Raw genomic sequence first — 18,290 nt, forward strand, 5'->3', positions numbered from 1 at the left:
TGTGTGTGGATCTGCTGCTGCTGCAAGGCATCATGGGACATTATTCTCTCCTTTCCTTTGGTAAAGGAAGCTCCAGTGTCTCCTCTGCTGAAGGAGATAAGAGAGGAAGCAGTGAAGGAGACGTGGACCTGATCAGGTCTGACACTCAGAGACTTCAGGATCAGTTTGAACCTTCCCAAACACTGTTGGACTGCAGCCTTAACGTCAGTGACGAACAGCAGCTGAGTTTCTGTCAGAGGTCATGTGACCTGTGAGCCAATACCTGTCCAGACCTGTTCACAGTGAACCTGGATCTGGACCTGGACCTGGATCAGTTCTTGGTTTTTAATCTGAGTCTCTGAGCACCTGGTTTATATTGAAACAGACTTACCTGAGCTCATATCGTGCAGGTGTTTCACTGTGACACACACACACACACACACACACACACACACACACTGTCTCTCTCTCTCTCTCTGGGTGTGGCTTTATGTGAATCCTTTGAGTCTGATAGAAAAACACCTTTATACTGTCAACACACAGACTGTCAGACAGAGGGGGGAGGGGGGGAGAGACAGTCACAAAGAGAGAGAGAGAGACGGGGGGGGGGGTCTGAATTCAACAGATCAAACATGAATTTATTTTCTCATTTTCTGTCTCTGAGTCTTTTCCCTCATTTTTGACTTTAACGCTCCGTCGCCTTCAGCTCTGCCCCCCCCATCTCTACCTCTCTCTGCGCCCCATCTTTACCCCTCTCTCTCTCTGTCCTTCTCCTCACCTCTCTCTCTTTCTTCCAACTTCTCCTTACAACTCCAACTCTCTCTCTCCGTTCAGCTGCATGAATTATGGATGAACCTCCCTCTGCCCCCCCAACACACACACACACACACACACACACACACACACACACACACACACACCCTCATCAGGCTGAAGGAGGAAGTTATTACCATACAGACAGACTGTGAGGATGTTCAGTATTACCATGGAAATGTTGAAGCATGTGTATGTGTGTGTGTGTGTGTGTGTGTGTGTGTCCTGAGGCCTCTCTGGGTGTTTCCCAGCATGCACTGGGGCAAGTTGAACAGCGAGTTTCCGTCAGTATGAACACACAGCGGGGAGGGGGAATGAATAGTGTTTTGTATCAGAGGAAAAAAGGCACTGTAAAAAAATCTTCTGTTAACGTCAGTGGATCACAGAGTCCTGGTTTACAGAGTCCTGACAGTCCTGACTGTGGTCCCCTCTGGTCCTGGATCTGGTCCTCACCTGCAGGTGGAGCTGCAGCAGACCGACTGGAACCACTTTAAACCCGTGTTATAAAAAAACAAACAAGCTGGTGAAGATTTGAGTCGTTTTGCTGCGTTGCCATGGAGACGGGTGTGTTGCCATGGTGACGTTACCACAGGCAACTACAGTTTGACGGTCAGATGAAAAAAAAAGTGTGAAGCAGCAAAATATTTTATTAATAAGTTGAGAGAGGCAGCAGAGCTGAGAGCGTCCTCAGGCTCAGACTCACCTGCTCAGGTGTTTTCATCTGCTGCTGCAGGTCAGAAACTCTGATCTCAGATCAGCCACAAACTGAACAACATATATACAATTTATACAGTTTTCATCGTTAACCAAGAGCAGCACTAGGCGACAGTGGAGAGGAAAAACTTCCTTTAGGAGGCAGAAACCTCGAGCAGAACCATCTGCCTCGACCGGTTGGGTTAAGAAGGGGGAGTGGGGGGGGTAGAGAATAGCGAGAGAAGAACATAGCATAACACGGGTTCCATATAAAATGTAAGGTGATGCCAATAACACAGGAGTAGTAATGATAGTAATGATAATTAAAGTATTAACTGCTAACATAGCAATACAACTAATAGCAGTGTAAGTAATTTCTAATTCTAGCAGCAGGTGTTGAGTGGAGTTGTAGGAGCAGCAGGAGACTTGTCATCACAGATCAGACTCTACAGCTCCAGAGGCAGAAATACCTGCAGAAAGAGACAGAAGAGGAGAGAGAGACGGGAGAGCACAATACTACAGGAAAGGGGAGATACTGAGTTAATAACATGTAACATGGGATATGAATCCATATTGAGTGGAGAGAGAGGGAGAGAGAGAGAGAGAGAAAGGAGCTCAGTGCATCATGGGAGACCTCCCGGCAGTCTAGGCCTATAGCAGCATAACTAAGGGATGGTTCAAGCCTGAGCCAACCCTAACTATAAGCTTTATCAAAGAGGAAAGTTTTAAGCCTACTCTTAAAGGTACAGAGACTCTTAAAGGTTCCACAGTAGAGGAGCCTGGTAACTGAGGGCTCTGCCTTAGACTTAGACAGTCTAAGTCTAAGTCTAAATCGTGCTGCAGCATTTTGAATCAGCTGCAGAGTCTTTAGAGACTTGTTGGGGCAGCCTGATAATAATGAATTACAGTAGTCCAGCCTGGAAGTAACAAATGCATGGACTAGTTTTTCTGCATCCTTTTGAGGCAGAAAATGTCTAATTTTGGAGATGTTACGCAGGTGAAAGAAGGCAGTCCTAGAAGTTTGTTTTATGTGTGAGCTAAAGGACATATCCTGATCAAAGATGACTCCCAGATTCTTTACAGTGGAGCTGGGAGCCAGGGCAATGCTGTCTAAAGGAACTACATCATTAGAAAATTTATTTCTGATGTGTCATGTCCCTAAGACAAGCTTGGAGTTTGGCTAGCTGATTGGTTTCATCAGGCTCCATTGACAGATAACGCTGTGTATCATCTGCATAACAATGGAAATTTATGGAGTGTTTCCTGATAATGTTGCCCAAGGGAAGCATATACAGAGTGAAGAGGATTGGTCCAAGCACTGACCCTTGTGGAACTCCATGTCTAACTTTTGTGTACATGGAGGAGTAGTTGTTAACATGTACAAACTGAAGCCTATCAGATAGATAGGACTTAAACCAGTTTAGTGCAGTTCCTTTAATACCAATAAAGTGCTCCAGTCTCTGTAAAAGGATGTGATGGTCAATCATATCAAAAGCAGCACTGAGATCTAACAAGACAAGTACAGAAACAAGTCCGTTGTCTGATGCTATCAGAAGATCGTTCGTAACTTTTACGAGTGCTGTCTCTGTGCTGTGATACAGCCTAAATCCTGACTGAAAATCCTTAAATAAACTATTGTTCTGTAGAAAGTCACACAACTGTTTTACAACTTCTTTCTCCAGGAACTTTAGATATAGAGGTTAGATATTGGTCTGTAGTTGGCTAATACGTCTGGATATAGAGTGGGCTTTTTTAGAAGAGGTTTGATTACAGCTACTTTGTACGACTGCGGCACATAACCTGTTACCAAGGACAGATTTAACATATCTAATACAGGACTGCAAATTAAGGGCAGAGCTTCCTTAAGCAGCCTAGTTGGGATGGGGTCTAAGAAGATTTAGATGTTGTAATGGTTGATGTCATCAGTTCATCATGTTGTGCAGCAACACGTTACTGTGACGTTACTGTCTGATCTGGTTCAGGTCTGATCTGGGTCGGTCACTGCAGCAGTGTGTGTGACAGACCTGAGACTCCTCTGAATCTCACTCAGCTGCTTTGACTTGAACTCGCAGGAGTCTTGAGTGATGGCATGGTGACACTGACCAGGATTCAGGATTCAGGAGCCAGCAATCGATATGAGATGACATCAATCAAATCATCAAATCACAAACAGCAACTAAAACATCATCTGACATTTTTATTCCAGACTGAGAAACAACCTGTTCTGTGAATAAACAGACAGGTGAAGTCTGTCCTGTGATTGGCTGGGAGCCAGGTATGGGGGTGGGTGGGCGGGGTTTGGGGTGTGTATAGGTCATGGTTAGCTCAGAGCGGTCCACAGTAACCTGCGTTATCACACACATTGATCATTGAATCGATGGATTGTTACAGCCCTAGATTTTAACATCTCTCTGTCTCTGTCTCACCTGCTGCAGGTAAAGAGGAGCTGCCATGTTGGCCTCCTCCATCCCCCTATCACTCCTCCTCCTCCTCCTTCCCCCTTCCTCCCTCTCTGCTGATGTCACTGCGACCTCCGACCCCTCGGTGCGATGGGTGGAGCTTCACGGCGCCCCCCTCTCTCACCTGCTGCAGGACGCGGGGGCAGAGCGTCTGTATGTGGGCGGGGTCGACCACTTGTACCAGCTGACGTCCAACCTGGAGGTGACAGCTCACGTCAGGACTGGCCCCCACCTGGACTCCCCCGACTGCCTCCCCCCGATTGTCCCCCAGGACTGCCCCTCAGCCACACCCACTCACAACTACAACAAACTGCTGCTGATGGAGGTGGGGCAGGGGGCGGAGCCAGGCAGTCTGATCGTCTGTGGTTCGCTCTACCAGGGCATCTGTGATAAAAGGTAACAGCTGATCTGCAGTCAGCTGATCTGAGTCATCACAGACACAACACTGACATCATTTTGTCAACTGTCTGCTTCCTGGTCCAACTTCTCAGAGTCTCTCCTGTTTTCTGGATGCTGCAGTGCTGAGTCCAAAACTATTCCGAGTCATTCTGCTGCTTCACTGTGACGAGGAAGAGAAGAGGAAATGGCGGCAGCTGATAAGTTACAGGTTTTAAAAGAAAAAAACTAAGTTTGTTAGCCAGCTAACTTAGCTAGCATCAGCACCCTCTGGTAACAGCAGGTCCCTCTGATATAAGCTCTGGGTTTTACAGGGTGTTTCTTGCTCTTAGCCGAATTTATATCAGAGGGACCTGCAAATGCTAGCTAGGTTAGCTGGCTAACAAACCTTTTTTTTCTTTTAAAACCTGTAACTTCAGCTGCAGCTGTTTCCTCTTCCTCGTCACAGTGAAGCAGCAGAATGACTCTGAATAGTTTTGGACACAGCACTACAGCATCTGGAAAACAGGAGAGACTCCAAGAAGTTGGAACAGGAAGCAGCATTTTCATTGGTCAGTGTTGGGTGATGTCAGACTACACAGGTGCATTGTGGGCGGAGTCTCTGATCGTCTTTCCTGTTTCTCTGCAGGAGTCTGTCCAACATTTCTCAGCTCATCTATCAGACATCCAACCCTGTCGACACCCAGTATGTCGCCGCCAACGACCCCCGAGTCTCCACCGTCGGTGTGGTGATAACCGTGGAGAACAAACAGGAAGTGATGCATCTGATGCTGGTGGGTCGAGGTTACACCAGTAAGGGTCCCGGTGACATCCCACCAATCACAACGCGGCGTCTGTTCCCGGTGGTCCCGCCTCGCCGGGCCTTCTCTCAGGAGGAGGAGCTGGGGAAACTCGTGGTGGGAAGTTATTCCGAGTACAACAACCACTTTGTGAAGGCTGTCGCCCACGGCGATCATGTCTACTTTCTGTTCTCGAGGCGGGACATGTGGCACAAGAAGGAATACCGGACCTACGCCTCGCGGCTCTGCGCCTCTGACCGCAGCTTCTACTCATATGTGGAGGTGCCACTGCTTTGCCAGGGCGGGTACAACCTGGCCCAGGGGGCGTGGTTAGGGAACCGCTCAGGTGAACCCACCCTGTTCGTTGTCATGTCGGCAGGGCAGGCGTCCACACCCGTGGCGACGGGTCGGTCGGCGCTGTGCATTTACGGGATGGCAGAGCTGGACACCATGCTGCGGCAGGCACAGGAAGTGTGTTACACAGAGGGAGGAAGAGGAAGCAGCGGACAGGAAGAGGCCTACATCGAGTATGCCGTGTCATCAAAGTGTCTCCGACTGCCAAAGGTAAAAACACCTGGTCTCTGTCTATTAAACAACACAGGCAGACAGGTGTGACAGCAGTGGGTCATGGACAGGTGTACATACGCACCTGAGGATGAGTGGTGTCCTCAGGGGGGAGGGGGTGGGGGGTCAGGAGAAGGAGAGGGTTCAGAGTTAAAAACCACAGATCTGATCCACCAATAGACGATCACAGTGACTGATTGTTCAGATTTAACCTGATGACATCACAGATTAGAAGCTGGTTCGGAAAGAAGCTGAAGCTCAACATCATCTGTGTCTCACTGACCCTAATATTGTGTGTGTGTGTGTGTGTGTGTGTGTGAGTGGATTAAAGCCGTTATCTTCAGCAGCTGGATTTATCATCAGACATCTGTCACTCAAACACACAGCTGCTCTGACCCAGATATCACACACACACACAGACACACAGACACACACACAGATTAAAGTGAGTTTTAAGGTGGACGGACTCGTCAGTCTTTTTGTGTTTTAGAAAACTGAACCTGTTCACACCTGTAGACTGACCTTACACCTGGAGCATGCTCAGTAGAGTCTGTTTCACTGAAGTTACTGTTTGTGTTTATTTCATGTCACCGTGTTGTCGTGTCGGAAACATGTGTGAAGGTCTCTCTCTCTGAGTATCCCTGTGGAGGGGAACACACCCCCAACCCCATCGCCAGCGCTGTGCCACTCCAAGCCACGCCCACCTTCACCTCCACCACCCAGCTGACCGCCGTCATCACGGCAACAGAGGCGGGACACACCATTGCCTTCCTGGGAGACCGAGAGGGACGACTGCACAAGGTGACAGCATGAGCACACGCAGTATTTACTCTGTCTGTACCAGGTGTTTATGCTAAACTAAACTAAGCTAAGCAAAGCTAAGATAAGCTAAGCTGGCCTAGGCTAGGCTAGGCTAGCTGCAGCTTCATATTACCTGCACAGACATGTCTCTTCTAACAGTGAGAAAACAAACACATCAGTTATTTTTCAGTGTTTACTGATCAGCTGATTCTTCATCAGTTTGATTCCTGGATCAGGATTAGCACCCCACCCCACCACCAAAGTGACCTTGAGCAAAGCCTGAAACCTGCCCCTGCTACAGGGACCAGACCTTCAGCAGTGACGTGTTTTCCTGGAGAAATCAGCTGTTTCCTGTTTGAGTTTGTTTGTAGCTGCACCAGGAAACAGGCTGAAAATACACAACTACTACACACAGCTACACAACAACTCATTTACATCATACACGCACACACACACACACACACACACACACGGTGAACGGGGACCAGCCTGTAGCCTGAGGCTCTTCATCAACAAACCAGCACACACACAATGATACACTATGTGTGTGTGTGTGAGACTAACAGGCGTTTAGCTCGGGGGGGGTCACAGGGGAGCGTGCTCAGACTCTTGCTGTTGATTGGTTATTGGTCCCCCAGGTGCACTCTGGGTAAGGATCCAGCAGGACTGTGTGTGTGTGTGTGTGTGTGTGTGTGTGTGTGTGTTAATGAGGTGTAATCTGCCTCGGAGCCTCAACAGCAGCTTTGATTCCTCATGTTAATATTTAATCACACAAACAAGTAAAACATCAGAAAACTGCAGCAAAACACAGAAAGACTGAGACCAGGACTGAGACTGAGACTGACCAGGACTGAGACCAGGACTGAGACTGAGACTGAGACCAGGACTGAGACTAAGACTGAGACCAGGACTGAGACCAGGACTGAGACCAGGACTGAGACTGAGACTGAGACCAGGACTGAGACTAGGACTGAGACCAGGACTGAGACTGAGACTGAGACCAGGACTGAGACTAAGACTGAGACCAGGACTGAGACCAGGACTGAGACTGAGACTGAGACTGAGACCAGGACTGAGACTAAGACTGAGACCAGGACTGAGACCAGGACTGAGACTGAGACTGAGACCAGGACTGAGACTGAGACTGAGACTGAGACTGAGACTGAGACTAAGACTGAGACCAGGACTGAGACTGGGACTGAGACTGAGACTAGGACTGAGACTGAGACTGAGACCAGGACTGAGACTGAGACTGAGACTGAGACCAGGACTGAGACTAAGACTGAGACCAGGACTGAGACTGGGACTGAGACTGAGACTAGGACTGAGACTGAGACTGAGACCAGGACTGAGACTGAGACTGAGACTGAGACTGGGACTGGGACTGAGACTGGGACTGAGACTGAGACCGAGACTGAGACCAGGACTGAGACTGAGACTGAGACTGAGACTGAGACTGAGACCAGGACTGAGACTGAGACTGAGACTGACACCAGGACTGAGACTGGGACTGAGACTGAGACTGGGACTGGGACTGGGACTGAGACCAAGACTGAGACTGAGACTGAGACCAGGACTGAGACCGGGACTGAGACTGAGACTGAGACCAGGACTGAGACTGAGACTGAGACTGAGACCAGGACTGAGACTGAGACTGAGACTGAGACCAGGACTGAGACCAGGACCGAGACTGGGACTAAGACTGACACCAGGACTGAGACTGGGACTGAGACTGAAACTGACACCAGGACTGAGACTGAGACCAGGACTGAGACTGAGACTGAGACCAGGACTGAGACTGACACCAGGACTGAGACTGACACCAGGACTGAAACTGACACCAGGACTGAGACCAGGACTGAGACTGACATCAGGACTGAGACTGACACCAGGACTGAGACTGGGACTGAGACTGAAACTGACACCAGGACTGAGACTGAGACCAGGACTGAGACTGAGACTGGGATCTGGTCTGAGACCAGGACTGAGACTGAGACTGAGACCAGGACTGAGACCAGGACTGAGACTGAGACCAGGACTGAGACTGAGACTGAGACCAGGACTGAGACCAGGACTGAGACTGGGACTGAGACTGAGACTGACACCAGGACTGAGACTGGGACTGAGACTGAAACTGACACCAGGACTGAGACTGAGACTGAGACCAGGACTGAGACTGAGACCAGGACTGGGACCAGGACTGAGACTGAGACTGGGATCTGGTCTGAGCAGATAAACCCTGGATGTGGATCAGGTGATGATCCATCAGACTGAACCAGCTTCACCTGAGTGACTCACTGAGTCTGAGTCCAGAGACAAAGACTAGGTCTGGGTTATGATCAGAGATCAGACTCATGTTCCTGATAAATCAGTAAATCAATTAATATCTAGGTGATTGACAGATGTGACCAGACCTGAACAGACATGACTCACCTGTGTGTGTGTGTGTGTTGCAGGTGTTGGTGCGTCCTGATAGGTCAGGTGACCTGTATGGCAGCGTGTCAGTGGACAGCAGCACCGTAGTCAGTGCCGACCTCCTAATGGACGACAGCATTTATGTTTTAACATACAGCAGGGTGAGAGACTGGTGGCCATTTTTATTCACCTGTCTGTCTGTATGATGAGTTTAAACACTGACTGTTTCCTGTCTCTCTCTCAGCTGTCGAAGGTTCCTGTGTCGTCATGTGAGAGACAGACAGACTGTCAGTCCTGTCTCACCCTCAGAGACCCATACTGTGGCTGGTGTGTCCTGGAGGGAAGGTAAGCCTGTCTCTCTCTCTACCTGTCTCTCTCATCGTTTTCACCTGCTGATGTTTATTTGTTTGTTCCAGGTGTTCTCGTAAACATCAGTGTCAGCGTCACCTTCAGTCCAATCACTGGCTCTGGAGCTTCGAACCAACCAATCGGTGTGTGACAGTACAGAGCCTGCAGCCGGCCAATCAGAGCAAAGATGAGCAGACACAGGTAAACTGGTAATTACTGTCCTCTGGTCCAGGTCTTGTTCACCTGGGTCCACCTTGGATTGGCTCTTTCCACTGGGTCCTTTTACGATTCTGGACCCACAAAGACCTTTAGTAGAGTCCAGTCCACAGGTCTGACCCTAAGACCAGGGTACTGCCTACTACATACTCAAACAGTATGTACTGTATACTGCCTACTAAATGAGCGTTTAAGTAGGTGGCCGTTCACACTGAAGCATACTACCATTATCCCAGAATGCATTTCACACCACCGGCGGCAACAGCAACAACTGGCGGCGATTTAAAGCAAAGATTTTTCACGTTTATTGATCGTTTCTCTGTCCTTTTAGTACATAGATTATTTTTTTAGGCGACAATATTGCCATATAGATTTCTAAATTGTGTTCAGTTAGTGTTAGAAACTCCTGTTTATAAATCTGCTCTGAAGTTTTCGGAGTTCTGGGGAGAGCCGCTGGCCAGCCTGCCTTGTTTACCGCCGTTATCCTGGGTCCGAGGCTTCAGCTATGCCTCTCAGCCACCTGCTGTCACTCACAGCAGGGAGACGACAGAGGCGATCGGCTCTTCGTCTGCGGTACATTATCCAGATGTACATCAATTCTGGATTTCCCTCAGAAGTATTAACACACAATCAAGTTTCAGTCAGATTGCTAGCTCCCAGTAAATTAATGTGATGTGAACTGCTAAGACTGGGGGAAAGTAAGAAAAAAGAAAGAAAAGAAAAAGGTCTCTTTCTTATATATTGCTTATAAGAAGGTCTGTCATTGTGTGCCGTCTGACGGAACGCAATGCATTGTAGGGCGATTGAGTATATCCAGTAAGCTCACGGTGCATACTCTGAAATTGCTGATTGCTGATTTAGTACACATCCGGGCATTTCTCGCGTACACAAAATTTGCATACTATGCAATGTGAACACAGTACATACTAACTTTGATGTCAGACTTAGTATGAATAGCATGCGGTTTTGAACACAGCCCAGGTCTCAGAGGGTCCAAGGTTTAGACCCAGTCTGAAATGAACCTGAGGAGAATCAGACCTGATGATCGATCAATGAATCTGATCAGTGCAGACAGACAATGTTTAACCTGTTGATCTGTGACGTGACAGAGACTCGGGTCCATTCAGATCTGGTCCTGAACCTCAGACCAGCCTGGGTTCCTCAGTAGATCCCTGATCAGGTCTGTTTCTGTGTCCGTCTCCAAGGTAACACTGTCGGTCGTCCAGCTTCCCGTCCTCACCGAGTCCGAGTCTCTGTCCTGCGTCTTTGGTCTCCTCCCCCCTCAGCCCACCATCGTCATGGGAACCAGCATCACCTGTCAATCACCTGCACCGGAACTCCTCCCACCCATCCCCACAGGAAGCGGTGAGTTAGACGGGTCATTGGGAGTCCATCGTGTCTTTAGATCACCTGATTCATGACTTCCTGTTACTCTGCTTCCAGATCACATGATCCTGCCCGTGTCACTGAGGTTCGGTCACGTGACCATCACCACAGGAAACATGACGTTCTACGACTGCGGAGCCGTGAGTCGCCTGAAGCAGAGCTCGCAGTAAGACTCACACACACACAAAGAACACACACACACACACACACACACACTCACACAGAACACACACACACACAGAACACACACACACACACACACACACACACACACACAGAGAACACACACACACAGAACACACACACACACACACACACACACTCACACAGAACACACACACACACAGAACACACACACACACACACAAAGAAAACACGCACACACACACAGAACACACACACAGAAAACATGCACACACACAGGTCAGGATGATGATGACGATGATGATGATGAAGGTATGTGTGTGTTGCAGGTGTCTGTCCTGTGTCAGCAGTGTGTGGAGCTGTAACTGGTGTCCTCTGGATCAACTCTGTACTCACAACCACAGCTGCCCCAACCAACACATCATCCTCAACCAGAGAGTGAGACACCTGTCCATCTGCCAGTCTGTCTATAACCTGTCTATCTGTAACCTGTCTGTCTGTAACCTGTATGTCTCTCTGTGACTTGTCTCTCTGCCTGTCTCACTCTGTCTCCTGTCTGTCTGCAGGACTCTCTTGGTCCCACTTCCTGTCCTCTGGTCTTCTCGCTGCAGAGTTCTGCCTTAGTGCCGATGGGCCTGAGCACCACTGTGGTTTTACAGGGACGAAACCTGGACGTGTACACTGTGAGAACTGGTTTTATTCTCAGAGTCTGGATCAGAGTCAGAGCAGATACCTGAACCAGGTGAGTCTCTCTGATTAGTCACATTAACTCAGACTCTCTCTGCAGGACGGAGCTCAGTACGTCTGTGTCGTGGAAATCCAGGGAGTCCAGGTGAACCTGACGGCTGCTGTGGAGAGAACACCTGACAACACACACACCTTCACCTGCAGCCCTCACCAGGTAACACACACTGTCACCTCTCTTTCTCTCTCTCTCTCTCTCTCTCTCTCACCTGTCTGTCTCTCACCTGTCTGTCTCTCTCTAGTTTCAGTATGCTGTCAGTCAGCTCCAGTATTCTGCTCCTGTTTACCTGCGCAGAGGAGAGAGACGCATAGATGCCTCACCTGGCCTCCGACGTAAGCACCTCACCTGTGTGTCTGTGTGTGTGTGTGTGTGTGTGTGTGTTAACGTCTGTCTCTTGTGTGTTCTTCAGTCCAGTTGTACGACTGCTCAGCCGGCCAATCAGATTGCTCACAGTGCAGGGCGGTACCTGAGGAGTACGGCTGTGTGTGGTGTGTGGGAAGCTCCGCCCCCAGCTGCGTTTACAACCTGTCATGTACCAGCACACCTGCAGACACCTGCCCTCCTCCTCAGATCACACAGGTGAGTCTAATGATCGGTCACTCCGTCTGTCAGTTGAGGCCTTATCTGTTTCCATGGAAACACTGTCTGTCCACCTGTCTGCAGGTGTTACCTGTGTCTGGTCCTCTGGAGGGTGGAGTCTTAGTGACAATCACAGGGTCAAACCTGGGCATGAGGTACCAGGATGTAGTGGGCGGAGTCACAGTGGCAGGTGTTCAGTGTCTGCCTCAACCTGAGGGATACCTGATCTCCACCAGGTAAAACACACACACACACACACTCAGACCTCACGCTGTGTTTGTGTGTTTGATTGATGTGTGTGTTCAGTGATGTGTGTGATTAATGACATGAGGCTCCTGATGAGAGGTGAACAAACACTCACAGCTGAACTCTGACACACACACACACACACACACACACACACACACATACACACAGGTGAGTTTTATATGATGCAGACCCATTTTCAAATAGATACTGAATGACTGTGTGTGTGTGTGTGTGTGTGTGTGTGTGTTGCAGGGTTGTGTGTGAGCTGCAGCCCAGTGGGAAGCAGAGGGAGGGACCTGTCCTGGTTACCGTGGGAACGACCCCACCTGGGAGGTCAACACAGATCTTCACCTATCAGGTGAGACAGTGGTTCTCCTCCCGAACACACAGGGTCTGGACCACAGCTGATGGATTTAGTTTATAATTATGAGGTCCCTCTGAACCAGAGTACAGAGTCCAGTACCTCTCAGACCTCCTCATGGACGGTCCAGTAACACAACAGCACTGGTTCAGATCAGGCAGTTCTGTGTGTGGAGGTGTCAACACTCCACCTGGCTCACCTGTGGCTCCTCCCCCTGATCATCCTCTGTGTGTGTGTGTGTGTGTGTGTGTGTGTGTGTGTGTGTGTTCTTTTCAGGACCCTCAGCTCCTGGACCTGGTTCCTGATAAAGGTCCAGTCTCTGGAGGAACCAGACTGACCATCAGAGGCCGACAGCTGCTGACGGGTCAGAGCTCCGACCTGAGCGCCTTCCTGGGCCCCCGGCCCTGCTACATGTGAGTACTGCAGTATTATTACTGCTACTACTACTACTCCTGCTACTGCTACTACTGCTACTGCTACTGCTACTGCTACTACTGCTACTGCTACTGCTACTGCTACTACTGCTAATACTGCTACTGCTACTACAACAAGGCAGTTGTCGTGTTCCTGAAAAGTGACCCTCATGTCTATCAGTTAATTGAGAGCGGCGTGTTCATCGGGGACCTGTTTGTGCAGGTCTCCCCGCTGACAGCTCCCTCAACGCGGATCACTGTATCCGGGGTTCTGCCGTTCTGCCGGGGGGGTGTTATGTTCTGTGGAAGGAGATGGGGAGTTGACTATGAAGTTGTGATCTGAGGGTTGTTTGTGTTTGTTGAGATCCTGATACCCTGAAATAGTCTTGTTTTTTTTTGCTCTTATGGTTTTTCTAACTTTGCCAGTGTTGTTTAGCAAAGTGGTTTAATAAAGGGATTTTGAAAACCAAACCTCCTCTTCTGCTCCTCTTCTCAGAGTGGAGGAGGTAAACGACACCCAGTTGGTTTGTCAGACTGGATCCAGTTCTCGGACTGGGGGGGTCACAGTTCGGGTTTTGTTCGGTAAAGCCGAGCGGACCGTTCCTAACGTCACCTTCCGTTACCTTGACGACCCTGTCATCACCGACGCCGTGCCCGCTGAGAGTTTCTATGCGTAAGAACCTCGTCACCAGTCACGATAATCAATCACTGATAATCAGTAGCTGACCTGACGACCTAATAAGGCATTTACTTCCTGTCCTCAGAGGGGGGCGTGTCATCATGGTGATGGGCAGGAACCTGGACGTGGTGCAGCAGCCAATCATATCGGTGTGGGTGGAGCCTGTGGAGGTGCAGAGGGTGAAGCGGAGAAGACGATTGGCTCTTCTCATGGCCAAACAGCAGCTGGTCTTCAATAGCTCCATGACAACGGTGAGAGGAACCGACCAATCAGAGAGGAGTGTCTGTCAGTGACCCCGCTGAAGTTAATCCTACCTGTCTGTCTCTACCTGTCTGTTTCTCAGGTGTCGGAGCGGTGTTCTGTCCTGTCGTCCTCTCAGATGACCTGTCCGACTCCCACGGTGGCTCCAGAGGTCAAAGTTAAAGGCGTCTGGTTTCAGCTGGACAACGTCAGAGTTCACTACGAGACCATCAAGGTACCTGTCTGTCTGTCTACCTGTCTGTCTGAGTCAGACCTGATCACCCGTTGATCTGATCCAGTGTGACCTCACTTCCTGTGGATATCATGATCTCTCACGTCCTTTCAGAATAAAGCTCAGAGGAAACAGAGGCTGCAGAGCTTCAATCAGAATCTTCCTGTTTTTTTGGGCTGGTCCCCGGTTCGACTCCCAGTCCGGCTGGACCCTTACTGCGTGTCATTCCCCTACTCTCTCTCCCTGTTTCCTGTCTCTCTACTGTCCTGTATAAAAAAAAAGAATCTTAAAAAAAAGAATCCTCCCGTTTTTAACTTTCCTTCAGTGTCACAGTAAAACACTGACACCAGGAGCTGATCACAAAGAGCTCAGCTGCTGTTAATGGAGACTGTCTGTCTGTCTGTCTCTCAACCTGTCTGTCTCTCAGGGTAAAAGCTTCACCTACTATCCAAACCCAGAGTTTTTCCCTCTGAATCGAGAAGCTCCAGATTCTCCGTACCGTTTCAAACCTGGAGGAGTGATTGCTGTGGAGGTAAAGACAGACCTGTCTGTCCGGCTGTCTGTCCATCCATCTGTCTCTCTCTCTCTCTCTCTCTGTCTCTGTCTGCCTGCCTGTCTGTCTGTCTGTCTGTCCATCTGTCTTCCTGTCTCAGTATTAGCCAGACTGAATCAGTCTTTGTCTCTCAGGGTCAGGACCTGACCAGAGCCATGTCCAGACAGGAAGTGACGGCTCGACTCGGAGATCAGGAGTGTGAGGTGAAAACTCTGGACAACACTCACCTGTACTGTGAACCTCCAGAGATCCAACCAATGAGTGTGGACAACAGTAACGAGCTGCCCAGCCTCAAGGTAACACACTCATACACTCATATACCTCTGCACACCTGACCTGTAGGTGAACAGATAGGTGTGTATGTAGAGAACAGCAGCTCAGATAACATATTTGCAGATATTAATCTTTACCTCCCTACCTGTCTGTCTGTCTGTCTGTCTCCCTCCCAGGTGTTTATGGGGAACCTGCAGGTGAACCTGGGCCTGGTTCAGTATGACAGTGACTCTCTGCTGTCTCCCGTCCCATTGGCTGCTCAAATTGGTTTGGGGGCGGGAGCAGCTGTAATCATCCTTTCAGTGTTGGTTGTGATCCTGATGTACAGGTAGGTACCTGTCTGTCTGCCTCCACCTGTCTGTCTTTCTTTCTGAAACTTCAGTTTTGGTGGTGTGTTTAATGTCCAGTAGATGAGCTGATGTTTCCTGGTTTAGTTTGAAAGGATAGAACTTTATTTTTTTTCTGTTTGATGAGCTTCCTGTGTTTCTGTAGGAGGAAGAGTAAACAGGCTCTCAGAGATTATAAGAAGGTTTTGCTGCAGTTGGAAACTCTGGAGATCAACGTTGGAGATCAGTGTCGCAAAGAGTTCACAGGTACAAACACACCTGTCTTTTCCTCGGTGAACGCTGCAGACGGTCCGGTCTGATAAAATCATCTCGTCCACGTCAGCTTCGGAGCTGAGGATGAACTTTGAGTCTCAGTTTTCCTGAAAGTTTCAAAACTTATTAAATAAAGAGTCATCTCTTTTTTTCTGTGTAGACCTGATGACAGAGATGATGGACCTGAGTAGTGATGTTGGAGGACCAGGACTCCCCCTGCTGGACTATAGGACGTATGCTGAGAGAGTCTTCTTCCCTGGCCAGCAGACAGCGCCGCTGAGCCGCCAGCTGGACCTGCCAGAGTCCAGGAGGCAGACGGTGGAGCAGGGTCTGCAGCAGCTTAACAACCTGCTCAACAACAGACTCTTCCTCACCAGGGTGGGTGAGGGCTTAGGGGTGGGGGTGGGGGGGCAGGTGATACTGATGGGACCTGGTCTCAGATCAGGAGACACCTGGACCTGGACCTGATGTTTGTTTCCTGTCTCCTCTCAGTTCATCCACACCCTGGAGGCCCAGCAGGGTTTCTCTCAGAGGGACCGGGGCTACGTCGCCAGTCTGCTCACCATGGCCCTTCACGACAAACTGGAGTACTTCACTGAGGTCATGAAGAGTCTGCTCCAGGACCTGGTCCAGCAGTACGTCGCCAAGAACCCCAAACTCATGCTGCGCCGGTACATAAAACAAACACACCTTCATCCACTCATCAAATCTTAGATTTCAGCTCAGAGACACTCTGCAGATAAAGAACCTGATCCAGGACAGAGGTTTTCTGGTTCACACCGGTTCAGGACTCTCTTCAGATTCCTGATTCTGTACAAAGTCCAGTTTCCTCAGACTTTGTTAAAGTAGGTTTGAAAACATCAGGAGCTGCAGATGTGACAGAAGCAAAGTACCTCAATATGTTTATTTTCTTCTGACCATCCAGGTTCAGACCGGAAACTGATGGATTGTGTTTTTTTAATTCTGATTCTGATTCTGATTCTGATTCTGATTCTGTCTGTCTGTCTGCCTGCCTGCCTGTCTCCCTCCCTGTCCGTCTGCCTGTCTGTCTGTCTGCCTGTCTGTGTTTCAGGACAGAGACAGTTGTAGAGAAGATGTTGACCAATTGGATGTCGATCTGCCTTTACTCCTTCCTCAAGGTAAATACCTGTCTCTCTCTCTGACCTGTCTGTCTGCCTGACCTGTCTCTCTCTCTCTGACCTGTCTGTCTCTCTCTGTACCTGTCTCTCTCTATGCCTGTCTCCTTCTCTCTTACCTCTCTCTCTGACCTGTCTGTCTCTCTCTCTGACCTGTCTCTCCAACCTGTCTCTCTCTGACCTGTCTATCCAACTTGTCTCTCTGACCCATCTCCCACCTGTCTCTCTGACCTGTCTCTCTCTCTCAGACCTGTCTCTCTGACTTGTCTCTCTGACCTGTCTGTCTGTCAGGAGGTGGCGGGGGAACCTCTCTACATGCTCTACAGAGCCATAAAGTATCAGGTGGATAAAGGTCCGGTCGACGCTGTGACAGGAAAAGCCAAACGAACCCTGAATGACAGCCACCTGCTGCGAGAGGACATCGACTACTGCGCTATGGTAACCACGGCAACACACACACACACACACACACACACACACACCCCTCACCTGTCCACACCTGTTTATTGAGACACACCTGGACAGTACAGGTGATGCACAACAAGGTGTGCTGACATCTACACACAAACAAATGGGTTTTCGTAACTTTATCATCTGTTAACCTCTACCTGTCTGTCTCTGTACCTGTCTCTGTCTCTCTCTTTGTACCTGACTCTCTCTGTCAGACTCTGACGGTCTTGGTGAAGAACGGGGTCGAGGTTCAGCCGTGTCCTGTTAAAGTTCTTGACACCGACACAATCACACAGGTAGGTGCCTGTCTGTCTGATTACCACCTGCATGTCTTGCTGCCACATGGCCTCTCTCACCTGTCTGTCACTCTGTCTGCAGGTGAAGGATAAGATCCTGGATCAGGTCTACAGGGGAGCTCCATTCTCTCAGAGACCAGCAGCTGATAGTCTGGACCTGGGTACAAACACTCACCTGTCTCACCTCTGTCACCTGTGTCACCTGTTTGTGCTGTGATTGACAGCTCATGCTCACCTGTGTCTCTGTGTGTGTTTGATGACAGAGTGGCGTTCAGGTCAGGCTGGTCACCTGACCCTGTCAGATGATGATGTCACAGCAGTGGTTCAGGGTCGCTGGAAACGCATCAACACGCTGCAGCACTATAAGGTGACGAAGTCTGACCAATCACAGAGCTCCTTCACCTCCTCTGTCTGTGTCCTCTGAGTCCTCTGAATTCTCTGAGTCCTCTGAGTTCCCCTGAGTCCTCTGAGTCCTCTGAGTTCTCTGAGTCC

The 18,290-nt window shown here is 49.5% G+C and overlaps 1 protein-coding gene across 2 annotated transcripts in view; it reads left to right on the forward strand.

The window, feature by feature from the left end:
- plxnb3 (plexin B3) overlaps positions 1–18,290 on the forward strand; it is a 50,388-nt gene that overhangs the window by 25,236 nt on the left and 6,862 nt on the right. For both annotated transcript variants that reach the window (XM_018687437.2, XM_018687438.2), the window contains 30 exons: positions 3,921–4,340; positions 4,969–5,683; positions 6,305–6,484; positions 8,941–9,060; positions 9,144–9,244; positions 9,316–9,448; positions 10,669–10,828; positions 10,907–11,015; positions 11,323–11,431; positions 11,560–11,676; positions 11,781–11,894; positions 11,980–12,070; positions 12,148–12,317; positions 12,402–12,553; positions 12,819–12,924; positions 13,204–13,340; positions 13,837–14,013; positions 14,105–14,270; positions 14,363–14,494; positions 14,919–15,023; positions 15,179–15,340; positions 15,494–15,645; positions 15,810–15,910; positions 16,077–16,294; positions 16,409–16,587; positions 16,989–17,055; positions 17,344–17,490; positions 17,718–17,798; positions 17,881–17,959; positions 18,062–18,165. In XM_018687437.2, the coding sequence (XP_018542953.1) occupies positions 3,937–4,340; positions 4,969–5,683; positions 6,305–6,484; positions 8,941–9,060; positions 9,144–9,244; positions 9,316–9,448; positions 10,669–10,828; positions 10,907–11,015; positions 11,323–11,431; positions 11,560–11,676; positions 11,781–11,894; positions 11,980–12,070; positions 12,148–12,317; positions 12,402–12,553; positions 12,819–12,924; positions 13,204–13,340; positions 13,837–14,013; positions 14,105–14,270; positions 14,363–14,494; positions 14,919–15,023; positions 15,179–15,340; positions 15,494–15,645; positions 15,810–15,910; positions 16,077–16,294; positions 16,409–16,587; positions 16,989–17,055; positions 17,344–17,490; positions 17,718–17,798; positions 17,881–17,959; positions 18,062–18,165 (4,788 nt within the window). In that variant the 5' untranslated portion in view covers positions 3,921–3,936. The remainder of the gene's footprint in view (positions 1–3,920; positions 4,341–4,968; positions 5,684–6,304; positions 6,485–8,940; positions 9,061–9,143; positions 9,245–9,315; positions 9,449–10,668; positions 10,829–10,906; positions 11,016–11,322; positions 11,432–11,559; positions 11,677–11,780; positions 11,895–11,979; positions 12,071–12,147; positions 12,318–12,401; positions 12,554–12,818; positions 12,925–13,203; positions 13,341–13,836; positions 14,014–14,104; positions 14,271–14,362; positions 14,495–14,918; positions 15,024–15,178; positions 15,341–15,493; positions 15,646–15,809; positions 15,911–16,076; positions 16,295–16,408; positions 16,588–16,988; positions 17,056–17,343; positions 17,491–17,717; positions 17,799–17,880; positions 17,960–18,061; positions 18,166–18,290) is intronic.

Source organism: Lates calcarifer, linkage group LG6 (assembly GCF_001640805.2).
Source record: "Lates calcarifer isolate ASB-BC8 linkage group LG6, TLL_Latcal_v3, whole genome shotgun sequence".
Lineage (NCBI taxonomy): Eukaryota > Metazoa > Chordata > Actinopteri > Centropomidae > Lates > Lates calcarifer.